At 49.7% G+C, this 16,256-nt stretch overlaps 2 protein-coding genes across 11 annotated transcripts in view; one reads left to right on the top strand and one right to left on the bottom strand.

Moving 5' to 3' along the window:
• Window positions 1–206: 206 nt before the first annotated feature.
• XKR8 (XK related 8) lies at window positions 207–2,677 on the top strand. 2 transcript variants are annotated; one of them, XM_015649142.3, is made up of 2 exons: window positions 207–936; window positions 1,638–2,677. In XM_015649142.3, the coding sequence occupies exons 1-2, from the start codon at window positions 813–815 to the stop codon at window positions 2,369–2,371; spliced, it is 858 nt and encodes a 285-aa protein (XP_015504628.1). In that variant the 5' UTR covers window positions 207–812; the 3' UTR covers window positions 2,372–2,677. The 2 variants fall into 2 exon arrangements, with proteins under 2 accessions (XP_015504628.1, XP_033375512.1); XM_033519621.1 differs by lacking the exon at window positions 207–936 and adding an exon at window positions 1,123–1,212.
• Window positions 2,678–3,588: 911 nt separating this feature from the next.
• Window positions 3,589–16,256, bottom strand: part of EYA3 (EYA transcriptional coactivator and phosphatase 3) — a 42,237-nt gene continuing 29,569 nt past the window's right edge. For all 9 annotated transcript variants that reach the window (XM_015649317.1, XM_033519558.1, XM_033519559.1 and 6 more), the window contains 11 exons: window positions 15,814–15,896; window positions 14,264–14,447; window positions 13,348–13,487; window positions 12,503–12,586; window positions 11,838–11,927; window positions 10,459–10,517; window positions 9,294–9,451; window positions 8,592–8,706; window positions 8,106–8,227; window positions 7,757–7,857; window positions 3,589–6,878 (listed from right to left, as the gene is read on the bottom strand). In XM_015649317.1, coding sequence (XP_015504803.1) covers window positions 6,798–6,878; window positions 7,757–7,857; window positions 8,106–8,227; window positions 8,592–8,706; window positions 9,294–9,451; window positions 10,459–10,517; window positions 11,838–11,927; window positions 12,503–12,586; window positions 13,348–13,487; window positions 14,264–14,447; window positions 15,814–15,896 — 1,217 coding nt within the window. In that variant the 3' untranslated portion in view covers window positions 3,589–6,797. The remainder of the gene's footprint in view (window positions 6,879–7,756; window positions 7,858–8,105; window positions 8,228–8,591; window positions 8,707–9,293; window positions 9,452–10,458; window positions 10,518–11,837; window positions 11,928–12,502; window positions 12,587–13,347; window positions 13,488–14,263; window positions 14,448–15,813; window positions 15,897–16,256) is intronic.

Below are 16,256 nucleotides of genomic sequence, written 5' to 3'. Positions count from 1 at the left end.
CGCGCGGCGCGGCCACCCCGGCTGGGCCGCGCTGTCGCTGTCGCTGCTTGCCGCCGCCTCAGCCGCCGCCCAGGCCTGCAGCTGGCTCTGGCTGCGCTCCGACCCGCCCGCCCTGCGCCCCGCCGTGCCCCTGGCGCTGCTCGCCGCCCTCCACCTCCTACAGCTCGGCTTTTTCTTAAGGTACGATAGCCCGGCAGCGAGTTCCCCGCGCGTCCCCGCTCCGCCCCGGCCTCCCCCGGGTGCCCGACCCTCCGCAGCCGCATCTCGGCTCCTCCCGGCGATGGGGCGAGCGGTGCCGCGGCTGTGGGGAGGGCCAGGAGGCTCCGGCGCAGGGCGGTTCGGCCCAGCCCCGAGCTGGAGCCGGATAAAGTGTGCCGGAGGCAGCCACCTGTGTCCCTGCAAGTGAAGTTTCCCTCCGGCTCTGCTCTGTCTCCCGGTGCTGTTGCATTCTGGACAGGCGGAACAGCGCCCCGAAACCTTGAGGGGAGAAGGGGGAAGGGAATAATCCAGGCAGGTCCGCTGAGGTCGATGCTCAGTTTTTCACAATGGCGCTTCACCCGTAGCCGGGCATCGTGTGGTTACTGTGATGCGTGGTTTGGGCAGGGGCAAGGAGGGGTTTGGGCGTAAAGCATAAAGTCTGTTGTCCTGTCAGGAGTTTGTTGAGCTGTCAACAGCGCAGGGACCAAGGTGCTGTTGGTGCCTTGCGTGGCCCCTCGCCAGCAGCTGGGTCCCCCCACAGGTGCCTCCATGCTCTGAAGGTGGGCTGGAGGGTGTGCTGGGCGAAGGAAGAGGAGGAGGATGAGCAGAGACACATGGCCTTCCTCTCCCATGACATCAGCATGCTGCGTCTCTTCGAGACCTTCCTGGAGAACACCCCGCAGCTCACCCTGCTCCTCTACATTATCCTGCGGACAAACAAGGCTGAGCTCTCCCAGGGTGAGGGGGCTGGGGCCAGGGGAGGGGGCTGTGGGGGTGCAGCCTTGGGGTCAGAGTGGGCTTGGATGGGGCAGATCAGAGGGGCTGGAGGACCCAGCAAGACACTTGTAGTGCCATTCTGCTCCCATGTCACTCCTTCCTTTGCCATGTTACACTCTAGGGTGGACCTCTGTCCTGCACTCACATGCCCTAGTGGATCATGCTGGGCTTGGGGTTTGAAGCTGGGGGACCACTTTGGTCATTCTCTTACGTGCCCCAGGAGAGGCTGAGGGACAGGTGAGAAATCAGGCGCCTTCTGGGGGAGTAGGGAGGTGCTGATGTTGGTGTGGGTGAAACACAGGCCACTGAGCAGGTGCTGTGGTGTGACTGCAGGGAAATGGGGAGCCCAACAACGTGGGAGCCAGCACTCACCTGCCTGTGTGGGCTGAGGGCTTCCATGCCCGGGAGATGGGCTTTGCAGAGCTGTTCAATCCCAGCACTTCTTCCTCATCTTCTGAGAAGGGCCAGGCACCAGCCTCCTTGTCCTTGGGGAGGGCAGAAGGCCAGGGGAGAGATGCAGGTGCTGATGCTCTGACCCTGACAGCAGCTGCTTTGTGAGCTGGGGGGGAAATTAATTTTAGTAGTGGTGGGCAGGGAGGGGTTTGAGCCACGCTGGGCCACCTTTGGGTCCCCCCTCAGCCTTTCCACCTCTGTGTTTGCAGGCCTGGGGATGGGCACCGCGTTCCTGTGTGTGTCCTGGTCTCTGCTGGACTACCACCAGTCCCTGCGCTCCTTCCTGCAGGACAAGTACGAGCTGAGCCTGGGCTCTTCTGTCGTCTACTTCCTGTGGAACCTCTTTCTCATCTGCCCCCGCATCCTGGCGGTCGCCCTCTTCGCCCTGCTCTGGCCCTACGGTGTGGCTGTCCACTTCCCACTTGTGTGGCTGGCCATGTTCCTCTGGGTCAGCCTGCAGGGCACAGACTTCATGGAATCACCCGGCCCCGAGCAGCTTTACCGGGCCGTGGTGGCTGTGATCCTCTACTTCAGCTGGTTCAATGTGGCACAGGGGAGGACGCTGCACCGCAGCATCATCTACCACACCTTCATCCTGGTGGACAGCTCGCTGCTGGCCCTGGCCTGGCTCTGGGGCCGGGCTCCCTCCGAGGAGCACTCATACCTCCTCCCAGTGGTCTCTGCTGCCCTGCCCTGCTACCTGCTGGGGCTGGGGCTGAGGGTCACCTACTACAAGTGGCTGCACCCCAACGTGCAGGTGCAGCAGGAGGGCAGATATGACGAGGTGGATGCCAGTGGAGGGAGTGATGGGGTGAAGTTTCGCTCGTTTTTGGAACCAGACCTTGTGAACAGGAGGATGCAGTGGCTGGCCCAGACCCATTTCTCCTTGTCCCAGCCAGCACAGCAGCACTTCCTGAATGGGACTGCGGAGTCTGCTATCTGAGGGCAGGTCCTCTAAAGGGACATGAGGGGGAAGTAGACTTGTTAGTTGTGCCCCTGGTTGTGCCCCTCAGGCTGCTGTTTTGGACAGCTGGAGGCGTCTGGCAGAAACCAGGGGTGATGTGGAAACACCTGATGAGTCCCAGGGCACACAGCATGGGCTCCCATGGCTGGACCCTCAAGGAAAACCAGTGTTTGTGATGAGTCCAGCACAATGTAGCATATACCTGCTCTGCTGTGTTAGGTTTTCTTGTTATTTATTACTAGGGTTTTTTTTAAAAAATAAAATAAAGAGCACTGGTTTATTTTCTCCATGCCTCTCCTGTGCTTGCTGCTGCCACTCCTGTGCAGGGATATAGGTGGTGGGTCAGGGAGAATTTGTTTTCTCCATGGTTGTGGCTATCTGACCTTTCTGTCTCTAGCCAGGATTTTCCTCCTTGTGTTAGTTTTGGTGTTAAGGTCAAAGCTCACCTGTTATCACTGTGTTCAGGGAGGGATGGGGAAGGAGGCCTGTGCTGGCAGGAGTGGTTGCAGGGTGGGTCAGGGCTTCTGGCTTATTATGGACACCTCATGCTCCCTTTTCTGCCATTCCCACCACCACAGCCTGGGCTGCACTCCCAAGGCCATGACCAGGCTGGAGTTGGCCATGGCTTTTCTCAGCCATAGGTGGCTGTTGATGTGGCCAGCACTGGGGTCAGTGCTGTGCCAGCCCCTGGGCACAGACACCCCTTCCCAGATGGGGTTGCCTCCACCCAGCTCGGTGGCCAAACCCAGGCAGGCCCCAGAGCAGCCCCTGCCTTTTGCTGTTGCCCAGCTGGCAGCTGTGGCACATCCTGGCTGCCCACAGCACTGACCTTGGGCTCTTTCCCCTCACATCACTCCCAGCACCCCATCCCAGGAGGGAGCTTCCATAACAAGGAGCAGCTGAAATGCTCAGCCCTGCCCAAGGCCAGCAGCACCACAGCAGAGGGTGGGAGAGGGCCTTGTGCAGAAGAAAACAGGAATGTTTGTGCAGGAAGCACCATGTGCCTCCCCTGGGCACCTCAGCAGGGCCCAGGAGCAGGTCCATGGCTCCCCAGGACTCCCCAGGGGCACTGGGGGCTCTGGTGGCTGCACTGTGACCTGTGGCAGCCGCAATGCTCCTGGTGCTGCCAAGCCTGGCTCAGGCTGGCACAGGGGCAGGGACTGGCACAGGGGCAGAGAACAGGCTGAAGCACTGACTATAGAAAATAAAGACTTTATTATTTTTTTCCAGTTCACAGGACAGTTCCCATTACAGACCATGAACAGGCAGAGGCCCCACAGCCAGCAGCACCTGGGACTCCTCGTCCCTTGTAGCACAGCAGAAGAGGTGCTGTGGCCTCCAAGGGTCCTACTGCTTCCCACCAGTGCCAGCACACACATCTCCCCAAGGGCTGTTGAAGGCAACAAGTATTAGTGAATCAGGTGGTTTTTAAAGCCTCTGTGGCTGTGTTGAAGCCGAAGGGGAAGCCAGCAGCACCCAGGTGAGCTCAGGTGCTCTGGGCCTGCAGGCTGACTGTCCTTCAGGTGTTCAGGTTTGCTCTCCCATTATCCCTGACCTGACTGTAGCTGAACTGGTGACAGACACAGGAGAAAATCAATGCTTGGATAGAGATGATATTCTTGCCTTGAGACAGGAAAAGGCTTAAATTCAGCCAGTAGAGGAAAAAATAAAATAGCCAGGTCACCCCTTTATTAACAAACACAGAAATGTACCATCAACCTCCTGTTATAAAAGTACTTTACATACATTCAAGGAAACATCATATAAATACCAGTATGAAATGTCAGTGGCTGCGAGTTCCACACTCAGCTAAAATTTTACCAACATCTTAAAATTTCCTTAAAACATTTGAAGTAAACAAACACAAAGCACAGCCAGCTGCCAGGCAGCTCAGGCCAGCAGGTCCAGCACCTGCTGCCAGTGCCTGGGCAAACCCAGCCCCTCTCCAGCACGGCTCTGGTCAGCTGCTCCTGATGGGAGTGAAGCACTCGGGCTGCTCGGCCGTGCCGGTGGTGGGAGGTTAAGGCACAGGTTTTAATCCCAAAATTCAGCCAGCTGGAGTACGAGACATGCTCCTGACAGGCTGCTGCACAGGTGGGACAGCTCCCAAACCTGCTTACAGGAGACCTTTGGATGGGCTGAGGGATGTTCAACATCAGCACAGATTCTTCTGTGACTACAACTGAGCCCTGATCCTCTGGTGACATTTCCAACCCTGGGAGCAATGAGGTTGCTCCTCACTGCATCTCTGGCACTTCACAGGGACCCCAGAGGAAGTGGACTCTATGGACTCAGCAGTAAGGGAGCTGGAGCTGCCTCAGCTGCCTTGGAGCAGGTGTGAACACCTTTGGTGTAGACAGAGAACATCCCTGGGTCCTGCTCCCCTTTCCAGATCCACTGCTGAGCACTCCCAGCCCAGCCTGTTTCCCCCCCAGACTCTGCTGGGCCAGCAGCCCCCAGGGCAGCCAAACACCTTTCCCTCTGCTGAGCTGCCCAGTGACACCCACAGCAGACTCCTCAGATTCTCCTCATGGGATGAGCAGTTCAGCTGTTGGCAGGCAGCAGCTCCTACATGGACAGCATGTTCCTGCTGCAGAGCTCCTGGGGAGACACAGACCCAGCATCCACCTGGGATCAGAGCACAAGGCTAACACCTGGCAAGGAGCTGAATGGAAAAGCAGATCACTCCTGACTCCAGTGACCACCATGGAGAAAGAGAATTCTTATTTAATTAATCTTAAAAAAAAAAAACAAAAACCCAAAGAGAAACTGGGGCTGGTACCATGTGAAACAGACCTCCCAGGTCCAGTCCCTGCACACGAGGTGTCCAAACCCCTGGCTCTAGGCACCTTCTGCCCCATGGTCACTGGAGCTGGCTCAGGAACAGCTGCTCCCAGGGCACAGCAGAGCCTGTGCCAAGCTGGCCCAACAGCTCCTTGATGGAAATTAACCCTCAGTAATGAATGCCATGAAAGGAATGCAGCAAACACATCCCTTTCCTGCCTGTATGGGCACAGCAAATGGGTCCTCCCTGCAATGACAGACTTTCAGCCCAGTCTCCCGATGGCTGATGACCATGATCTGGTGGGGTCTGGATGCAGCCACAGGTCTGGCTCTGCAGGAGCAGCAGCAGCAGGTTCTGGGGCACAGCACACACCTGTCCTCAGGGCACCTGATCTGGTGCCATCAGGGTACCTGGGGAGACCACCAAACACAGCCTGAGTTGGCACAAAACCAGCCCCTGTGCCAGCCCCAGTCCCTAGCTGGCTGTTCCTGACCAGGGCAGCTGCAGGTCACTGACTCCAGCCTCTATTCTGACACAGTAGCAGAAAAATCATCATCACCATCCCTCCCAAGTGCTCCATGTTGCCAAGTCACAGTGTCTTAAGTCCCTCTTAACAAAGCGTTTGTTTTTCACTATGTAGTTAAGCTAATGCAAAGAATGTAAGAAAATTTAATCTGATTTTACTAAAAGGAACTCACAAATAGGGTCAGGAACACAGAGGTGAAGGTTATACTGTAGCCAGAGCCTATTCTGCAACATTCTTGAGGATTTAGGAATTAGGTTATTCCTACTCCAGGTGAGGACTCTGTTCACATCTGAGCAGTCTGCACCAGTCTGCTGTACAGGCGGTTTCATTTTTCTTTGCAGGGAAAATCTGTGAGATGTACAGTCCAGACCAAGGCTGGAATCCAGTGATCTCCTGCTGGCTAAAAGGGCTTGTGCACACATTGAGTAGAAGCCACTGGGATCAACTTGGAACACCAATACTTGCCTCTACAAGGAACCACATATCCCAGAAGCATTCCCTTACCTTTTTATCTTCCAGTAATCCCACACTGAGGAAATAACATAAGGAGATTGTAATAAATAACTTGTTTTGAACACCCAGGGAAGGAGAGAGGACACATTTTACAGCAACAGAGGTATTTTTGACATTTTCATTAATATTTCCTATGAAAAAAACCATAGCTCTTCGGCTTTGCAAAACAAGGGAGGTTTAAGCTCTGCCATCAGCATTTTCCTATAAAAATAAAGTTTTGTGTTTACTTGGGTTCTACAACTAAGCTGAATAGAAAGGAGAAGGCTCTTACAAATAAATCTGCTGTTTTATGGCCCCTCCCTCTGGAGACACCTGCCAGAGGCATTCAGCTGGCTCTGTAAGTCCCTTCTGCAGACAAGCTCTAGCTCTGCTGAGTCTAGGGCTTCTTTACAGGACATCTCTGGACTTGGCAGGGCCCGTGCTCCCAAGGAACGACCTGCTATCATACTCCACTGTACAGTTTGCATTAGGTATGTTTTCTTCATCAAGCTGAAAAGTGACTCCCCAGACATGTGAGATTTCTGCCCCCCAGTGATGGAGAGGGCCTGTGGGAGCTGCAGTCACATCTTTGCTCCAGCTTCTTACAGGAAGTCTAACTCAAGGGCTTGGTGAAGGGACACGAGGTCAGCGTGATTCGTGATCCTCCAGAAGGGCATGTTGTGCTGTAAAAAGAGAGTACAGTCAGGTTTATGCAGGGATTTTCAGCTGAGGTGGAAGCTGGGTAGAGCTGCAGTGCAGTGCAGTGCAGTGCAGTGTGGTGGTTCTGAGCACAGCACTCTCAGGACAGACCTTGGCCACATGCACATCTGTATCTGGAGCCCATCTCACGTGCACATCTGTGTGTGCCAGGCACCAGCACTGACTGTCAGCTGCTTGTGATGGAAACCTTGGCTGTGAGCTGCTGCTGCACCCAGGAATGCCAGGGAATTTCCAGGGCCCCAGGAAACCTGCACAGGCAACAGCTCTGGCACATGCCAGAACGTGCAAAGTCTGCAGAGTCAAGGTCCTGACAGTCATCTTTGCACTTTACTACTAATCAGCACAACTGAACAATCCATCCAGGCCTGTCCAAATCAATCAAACTCTTTGCTCCTTGTTTGAAATCCAGCCTAATTGCAGGTGCTGTATTGTTCTGCTGCTGTTCCTGAGCCCTGACTCCTCCACACTCCTGAGAAACTGCAATATCCTGATAGTCACAGGCCGTGATCAGCATATAGAACCATAGAATCATCAAGGGTGGAAGGGTGGATTCCAAGATCTCTGAGTCCAGCCTTTCAGCATGTTACATCCAACATGCCACACTAAGAAACTGCTGACAGGGACAGTGTTATATGCAATCCTTAATAGTAAAAGAAACTTTAAACACCCAGGAGCCAGAAAACTGCCCATCTTAACACAATGGAAGATCTCTTGCATCAAAGGCAAACTTTGCTCTTGGCTGCCCTGGCCTGAAGAGTTCAGCCTTGGAACAAGAGTCCTTGCAGGCAAAGCTTGCCAGCAGCTTCCCCTTGCATTGTCCCACCCCTGCAGTCAGACCCACCTGCTTGGCTGCGACCTCCTCATCACGCCCATCTCCAATCACCACGTAAGTGACCTTCTTTCCAAACCGTGACACGATCCTCTCAAAGCAGCTCTCTTTACCTGCCAAAGACAATCCCCCTGTAAGGAGCCTCAGGCAGAGAGAAATGGAGCCTGAACAGGTCCCTTCCTCCCAGTACAGAAACACTGAGCAGGGGTAGCACCCAGTTCAGCTCCTGAGGCCAGAAGCCTGGACCAGGTGGACCACAGCACGGAGCTGCTCAGCTGCAGAAATGGCAGTTCCCCATGTAAAAATCCCAGCTAATCCTCAGCAGATGCCACAGAGCCAGAGACCTGTCAAAACCCCTTACCTATTTTTGTAGCACTATAAATATTTTCAATGGGAAACACCTCTCCCAATCCATACAGAAGAACTTTGGCAAGAGCTGGCATCAGTTGGGTGGTTGTGATCAGGATGTTCTCACAGTTTTTTCTAAAAGAAGAAAAACACTTGTAACAGCACATCTACAGGCAGTGCTGCCAGGACTGCTCTGGGAAGTCTGATCAGCTTCCCCATGTGCTTTGCTGTCCTGCTTTCAGAAGGCATTTTAGGACAAGTTTTTGTAATTTTTGCTTTGCTTCTGGCAGAATTCCCTGTCAGACAAACCATTTGGTGAGCATTAGCCTTGCTAATTACAGTTGTTGCAGCAGAGAAACAGGGGTGGAGTTCCTGCCCTCAGTCACTTGGCACCTGTGCCAAACAGCAGCACCAGTGATGGGGCAGTGCCCAGCACAGCACTGCACCCGAGGGCCAGAAAGGGCTGAGAAAGCCTCACAGGCACTTCCAGGTTCCATACCTGGACTGGATGAGCAGCAGGGATTTTAATGCAGTTTCCAGCCAGGAATCTGTCAGAACTTCTATGTCGGTCCTCAGTCGCTGCAGAGCTTCCCTCTTCTGTGGGCTAAGCAGGCCTGGAAGGTGAGGAACACATGTTTGCCTGGCAAGTCTGACATGGGGAGGGCTGTCCCCCAGTGCACCAACTGCCTGCTCTGCAATAAGTAACAGAACTGAAGGCCTCTGGAAGCTGGACTGTCTCAAAGCAATGAAAGAAACCAGCTCCCAGTGACATGAATGAGCCCAGACATCCATCCAGGAGTCTGACCATGGGGAACTGGGCAGACACTTCTCTGTGATTATCTCAAAGCATTTCTCAGGATACAGGCAAAGGCTCTTCTCTCGTACAAAGCACTCACAGTAGCAGGGGTCCAAGGCCACAGAGCAGGGGAAGGAACTCCTACAGTCACCCTCTCTCTCTGCTTTCTAAGGACCCTTTCCACTTTATTAAGTGGAATATCTTAAGATATTAAGAATATCTTAAGATCTTAAGCTCTTTCACGTATTGTTTTTAAAATCACCCTCCCTTCTTTTATTCCCATGTTTGTAATTGCTTTTAGATATCATTTTCTTCAAGCCTCCAGTTTTGAATTAAAAGCAGACAGAAGTGGAGACCACTTCTGCTCCTGACAGTGCTGAGACCTCGGTGCAGGTGACCACTCACCTCCAACGTTAGTTTTGTATTTGTTGTAGATCTCGCGTACCCTGCGGTAGCGGAAGGCCAATTTCCTCATCCAGTCCACTCCTTGCACACCCACCGAGGAGCTGTGGTTTGCATTGCTTCCCGAGCCACTGAACCCATCCGTGGAGAAGTTGTAGTTGCTGTTCCAGGAAAGCAGATGTGTTAGGTGTGCCACAGCAGCAGAAGCATTGCGGCATTTCTGGCAGGGCTGCTGATGGCAGTGCTGGCAGCAGCTGGAGAACACCTTGGAGAGGAGCTGCACAAGCACTGTGGCACCTGGAGAGCAGAGCCTGGCTCTTGTGGGAATGCTGACATCCAGCTACAGCTGCTGCTGGCTCTGAACTGCTGCACTGGTACAACCCCTTTCACATCCTCCACTACAAAACCTTCCTTTACTCTCTGGCTGCTCACTCCTCTGCCATACAGAGCATCCTGCCCACTGACCCCTTCCTCATCCTGCAGCAGCAGTTAACCCCAGCACATCTTCCAAACATAGCATCCATGCCTTTCCACCACAGCTGCAGCTCCACAAGCAGATGAGCTCCTTCACCAGTTTATGACTGCATAAAGCAAGTCCTGCTTCACCACTTTCCCTGTATTTCCTTCTCCCTGACAGATCTTTCTCAGACTTTTTAATGAGCCAATTCAACTCAGTTAAAAAACCTTCCTCCCCATGTTTGATAGTGAGCACCATAAGGTCTCAGAGGAATGCAAACCACAGGGGGACTTTCAAAGGTCAAGATAATGAAACCACAGGATGGTATAGGTTGGATATGACCGTCAAGATCATCTCATTCTAAACCTCTGCCACAGGCAGGGACTTTTCCCACTAATCTAATTAGAGTGACCATTAGATTAGGTTACTAATCTAATGCTGTCATCATGAGATCTGGTGAGTTGTTTCTCCATTCCTCACTTGTCATTGAGCACAGAGGCAGCATTCAACAGTGGACAATGTAATTCACAATATAATTTCAAAACTCTTAATATGCTTTGTAGGTCTTCAGAGAAATGCCTCCCAGCAAACACTTTGTCAGGTTTCACCCCCTGCACAATGCTGAGCTCCATCCTTTAACCCCACCTGCATTTGAAGGCTTCACAAAACCTGATTACATCAACAATACATCTGCATTCATCACTACAATACCTTAGATCTTGGCCATTGTCATCAGATGCCACATCTTCTATGTGTACCTGGTCACACTCCTGTTTAAGACAAAAAAAACCCCAAAAATAAAGTCATATTGTGGTAATCCAGAAACACACTGACATTTGCAGATTAAAGAAACTGTGATAGAAACCAATCCCTTCACACCTCTCAGCAGCAACATGCCAAGCCACACTGCCTCCACAAACCCACAGAGCTTACACTAGCTTCATCTGCCACTACTGGGTTTTAATTCCCAGCCCCTAGAGGTCCTTGCCCAGCCTGGGATCTTAAGCACCAGAAAGGATTGAAACAAGAGCATTTCTATGGCATTTTGAGTTGTCTGCCAAAAAAGAACTTCAACACTCACTGAACAGGTTGCACTCAAAGCTCACTTGTCAGTTGAAAATCTTCTACCATTTCAAAAAAGCAAACACAAAACAAAAATACCCCAAAAGCACATGATCTGGTCAAGCATTGCTATTCCATTTTCTCAACAAGGGTCAGTAGAGCCACAGCAGTGTGGTAGCACTGACTCTAGTGCTGAGTGCTGCTGATTTAACTCACTAACCAACACCTACAGCAGTACATTTGTGGCTGAGCACACAACTAAAACATTGATGAGTCCCCTTCCAGCACAAGCACAAATTTAGCATTTTCATTTATTTTTTTTGTTGCTTTTTTCCCTGAGGTAAAATGAGGGAGGTAACTCATTACCACCTTTGCCAGTAGTCACAGACACAATGGAAATAGCACTTAAGTTTCTGTTTGCATCAACAAAACCATCAATGACACATCTGCAACTAACTGGCACCAGTTCATATTCACCCTTCCTAAGCCTAAAACTAGTGCTGTCAATTCTGAAAATTGCATTGAGTGGAGTTACATCAAAGACAACACAGAAGAAAAAGAGAGGGTGTTGTGGGTCCTGCATGGGTACAGCCTGCTTGTCTATGCAGCATGTCCTTCAAAGCTGTTCCACAGCCAAAGCCACCTCCTGCATTCTGTCCTTGGCTTAGTCACAGCCCTTGAGAACAGACATCCTCAAAACTGCCTTTTCCTCACATCTCTGCTCTCCATTTCAAAAGAAAACCAGTGGAAGCAAGGTGTTCACCAGTCCAGAAATGCAAATACAGAATGGATCAGACATCACTCTATTTATTTGTACAGGTTCAATCAAAAACCCAGAAGAAACTGAGACAGCTCCTGACACTAGAAGGCTGCAGAATGCCTGTCTCAGTTAAGACTGCACCCCTGATTTGGCTGTGCTTAAAACAACCAGTTAAGAGGCTTTGAAGCACAGAGCCCTCACAAAGTGTGAGAAGTAATTTTGACATGGTAATGTGGAATTCTGCTTTTCAAACACATTTGCCATGTACCTCCAAGTCATTGAAAAACAAGTGAGTATCAGCAACTTCAAAAATCATCTCCTCCATGGACAGTCCTGAGCCAATCACTAGAGTTGGATCCTGGAAAAACACAAAAAGAAAATGTAAATGCACTGTGAATATAGGCAGAAGGAATTGTCATAAATCTCTCATCAGTTAAACTGCACAAAGTTTTCCACTCTTTATCAAACCTGGCATAATTCCAGCTACATTCAATGGTGTGAACTACATTTTGTCTAATATTTTAAACAACTCACTTAAAAAAACCCCAGAAAAACCAAATACTTCAATGCTCCACAGGAGACTGATTCATTTTCACAGTCAGCACATACAAAACATTCAAAAATCTACAATGTATTTTGAAAGAGAAAAACCACTTCTTTTCCCTAAGTACAAGGACCTCAGTTATTCCCAGTGAGGATGAAACCAGTTTGACAGACTTGCATTGTAAGAAGGGACATGTTGGTGATGTCCATGTCCCTAGCTCTGCATAAAGCCAAATTTAGTACTTTCCCAGCCCCAAACTGGCAACAACTTAAAAGTATCACCAATAGAGAGTTTAAAAAACCCCAAACTATTCCTTTTCCAAAGACTAACATTTAATTCTAACATTAAATGACAGAAATGGGTTTTCTTCAACAGAAAAGCAGTATTACCTTGCCATATTTTTGAGCATAAGACCCTGTGAGAAGAGAATGAAAGATGATGATGGTCTCATCCAGGTCCCAGAGAAACACCCGCTGCAGAGAGAACAAGAGTAGGTTAGAGCTGACATATTCCAGGCACTGAACTGCAATAAAGGAACAAGTTTTAGAGTTAATTTTGTGGTTAGCTGCAGTATGCTTTAACAGGTATGAACAACAGTCATCATCTTACAGGCTGAATACATTCAACTCTTCAGTTTATTGCAGTGGAGTTTATTTACTGCCATGGGCAGGGACACCTTCCACTACACCAGACTGCTCCAAGCCCCATCCAACCGGGCCTCAGATACTTCCAGGGATGAGGCAGCCACAAATTGCCTGGGCAGCCTGCGCCAGGGCCTCCCCACCCTCACAGGGAAGACATTTTTTTCATAATACCTAATCTAAACCTACTCTCAATTTGAACTCATGGGGACAGACCTTTTAGTAGGGGCTGTAGTGACAGAACAAGGGGAACAGTTTTGAACTGAAAGAGAGTAAATTCAGATTAGATGTAAAGAAGACTTTTTTTACAATTAAAGTGGTGAGGCACTGGCACACAGTACCCAGAGAGGTGGTGGATGCCCCATTCCTGAAAACATTCAAGACCAGGTTGGAGCTGAGTGGCCTGACATCTACTTGAAGATGTTCCTGTTCATTGCAGAGTGGTTGGACTAGAGGACCCTGAAAGGTCTCTTCAAGCCAAATCATTCTATAATCAGCTTCCATTTCCATGGAGATGGAATGAAAAAAAGGGAGGAGAATTTTCACCATCACACTATTCTGCAATGCTACCTCTGGAAAAGATCACTATTTACCTCCAGTTCACTGTCCTGTGAGGAGGAGGTATCTGCTTTCCTCTTCCCTCTGTTCTTTCCAGGGATGTTTTTTCTTGCTTGCTCATCTAACTCTTTACTAGCTGTTGCTCTTGGTAGCAAAGGACTTGTGGATGCATCTCCTGGAAGAAGCAAAAACACACAGCTCTCATCCCCTTGTGTCTCAAAACAAACACCAAACAAACAGCATTGACCACAAACCACCTTAGCAAAAGCTAAGATGCTACTTTACTATGTGGATGCAGTAGTAGTTGAACCCTGATTAGAACATAAACCATGATTTCTTTGTCCCTTCATTTCAAAACAGCTCTGTCTGCTCAATTCAGTCCCCCAGAACTGAGCTACTGCAAGAGCTACTGCCCTGCAGACCAAAATCAGAGCAGACACCCTCCATCCTAAGGCCTGGAACCCTGCAGTCATTCACTGTCCTGGACTTACTCTATCACTCAGCTATGTCTGTTTTATTTTAAAGACAGTTGAATATAAAAGAGCAACAGTAATGATGTAGGCCATGGACACACAGCCTGGCCATGACTGACAGGGACACGTGAGGGAGCCTCTTCTGCTCCTGGTAAGAACACCCTTCCTAGGGAAAGAGTACACCACCACCACCTCCTCCTGCACCTTTCTCCCCTGCAGCCAGCCAGGTGTTCAGGGTACTCCCTCTCCCCGGGGGACACAGAGTACGTGCTAGGTATCCTGGAATGGCAGCAGTAGAAAACTTCTGATATCTAAGTTTACCTGGCCCACCTTAATACTCTGCACACCAGTGAGAGCAGCCTGACAAGTGTCCCTTCAGGCCCAGCATGACAAGATGCTGCAGGCACCCTTTGGAGATGTTTCCCCACAGCTGCCCCCTGCACTGTTTAGCAGAGGTGTTTTACAGACGCCACCTCACCGGAGGAAGGTCTCTGCACCGCCCGTGCCAGCACCAGAGCATTTGGTTTCTCCTCTGGGTATGTGGTGGTGGCTAATGCCAAACTCTCCGTGTTGCTGTCTGCTGGTGGCACCACTCCAAAGCCTGAGCTCGGGTAACAGCTCTGGTACTGACTCTGCCCGAGGATCGTGTACGTAGGATATTCCTGTTGGAGGAAAGAGTTAGTGATGGTAGGACACCTCATTCAGAACACACTCTGAATCAGGATGATTTTTGTATTAGAATATCCTGTCCAAGAAAAATCCCAGCAAGAACACAGTCTGACTATGCTGTTTCATTCTGCTGATGTAAGATGTTCCCAAAAAGGGCTGAGAGCTCTCGCTGCCCAATGGCTCCTGCACAGGCAGGTTTTGCAGAGAAAACCAGTGATCACAGGGCCATTCCTCTGCTTCCAGTGTCTGCAAATATTAATTCATAATGAATTCATGAAATGACAGTAACAGGGGAGTTGAGTGGATGCCAAGACATCAGTGCACTCTGTACTCTGGAATGTGTGGTTTTGTCTTGCATTGTACAGTGACAAAAAGTGACCTTGGGCCTCGCTGAGGGCACAACTACAGGATAAATGGCCCTGCCATCCTGACTTCATCAAGCAGTAATTCTGCATGCTGGAAGGTATCCATTTATGAAAACTACTTAAATCATTTAGATCACTCGGCATCTGGAGCTGTGCTTGAGGATTTTAACTTCTGCTACTGACAGCAAAAAAACCAGTGACCCCAAATGTCACATCACACCACTCTGGTACACAGTGCTGTCTTGACTCCCTTGAAGAGCAGCCTGGTTTTGTGAACCAGGTACCTTGGTCTGAAATATCAAAAGAAAATCTTCTTTTCTTTCCAAACAAGTTTATTTTTAAAAAGCAACAGCATAAGCACAGAAGGATTTTTGTGCATCCATTGCATTTTCCACACTTCCTGTATTCTCTTTCTAAAAAGCTGGACACTGAAGGCTTCCTTTGTATATCCAAGTACTCAAATGGCAATTAACCACCCACAGAGGAAAAAGGCAGGGGGTAATGCTTGCAGGGCTGTCTCACTTTGTTCTAGTGAGAACATCCTGATTCTACCATCAGAATGCACACCATACTTTATTGGGTTGGGGTTTTATTTGTGTACAACCTCATTTTCTATTCTTCTTGAGGGAGAACAAAAGCATCCAAAAAACATCCACCTCTAACCCTCCTCACAGGTTTAGTCCTCTAAATAGCTGAATTGTTTCTTCCTCTCCATCTCTCTTGCAGGGATCTCAGTTTTAAGACTCACCTCACAATTTGCAGATGAGGCAACAGCTTTGAACAGATGAAGTGAGTTTGCTGCAAAGGCTAAAGGGAGAAGCATCGTGGTCAAAGAGACACAGGAGGGATTTGGTGACTTTGAGTTACACACTGAGCCCCACAACTCCAGTACCACTGTGCTCCACTTGAAGTGACATTTCCATGTTAGTTTTGAGCAATGTGTTAAACAAAGGTAAAGGAGATGGTGCACATAAATTTACCAGGGAAGTTTTACCTGTGAGATGCTGGCTACTGCTGATGTGGAAATATTGACAACAGTTGAGGATGTAGAGACTGGACTGGCATTGGTAGTTGATGCTGTAAAATTGAGAATTACTGCATTAAATATTCTAGAAAAGCTTAAGAAATGAGAAGTTGTGAAATAAATACTTACTGCTTCCAGCAGCACTCTGCTACTAACAGCCAAAAAAGGATTGGCTGTATTTTGACACCAGTCACATTTCAATTGGGTTTACAGGAAAGGAGAGCTAATATATCTTCAAAAACAGTCCTTTCAAATGGTTCAGAAACCTTTTCCCTCCATGGTTGCTAAGCAATTGGTGTAGAATTAAAATGGTTTTACATCTTTACTAGATGTTTTGATAAGACAACAATCCCATTCTGATGATCAATCAGTAGGAGTTGAAAATTAATCAGAATAAATCAAGAAAAAGGACA

This window comes from Parus major, chromosome 23 (genome assembly GCF_001522545.3).
Source record: "Parus major isolate Abel chromosome 23, Parus_major1.1, whole genome shotgun sequence".
Classification (NCBI taxonomy): domain Eukaryota; kingdom Metazoa; phylum Chordata; class Aves; order Passeriformes; family Paridae; genus Parus; species Parus major.
This window is presented reverse-complemented; position numbering and strand designations above follow the sequence as displayed.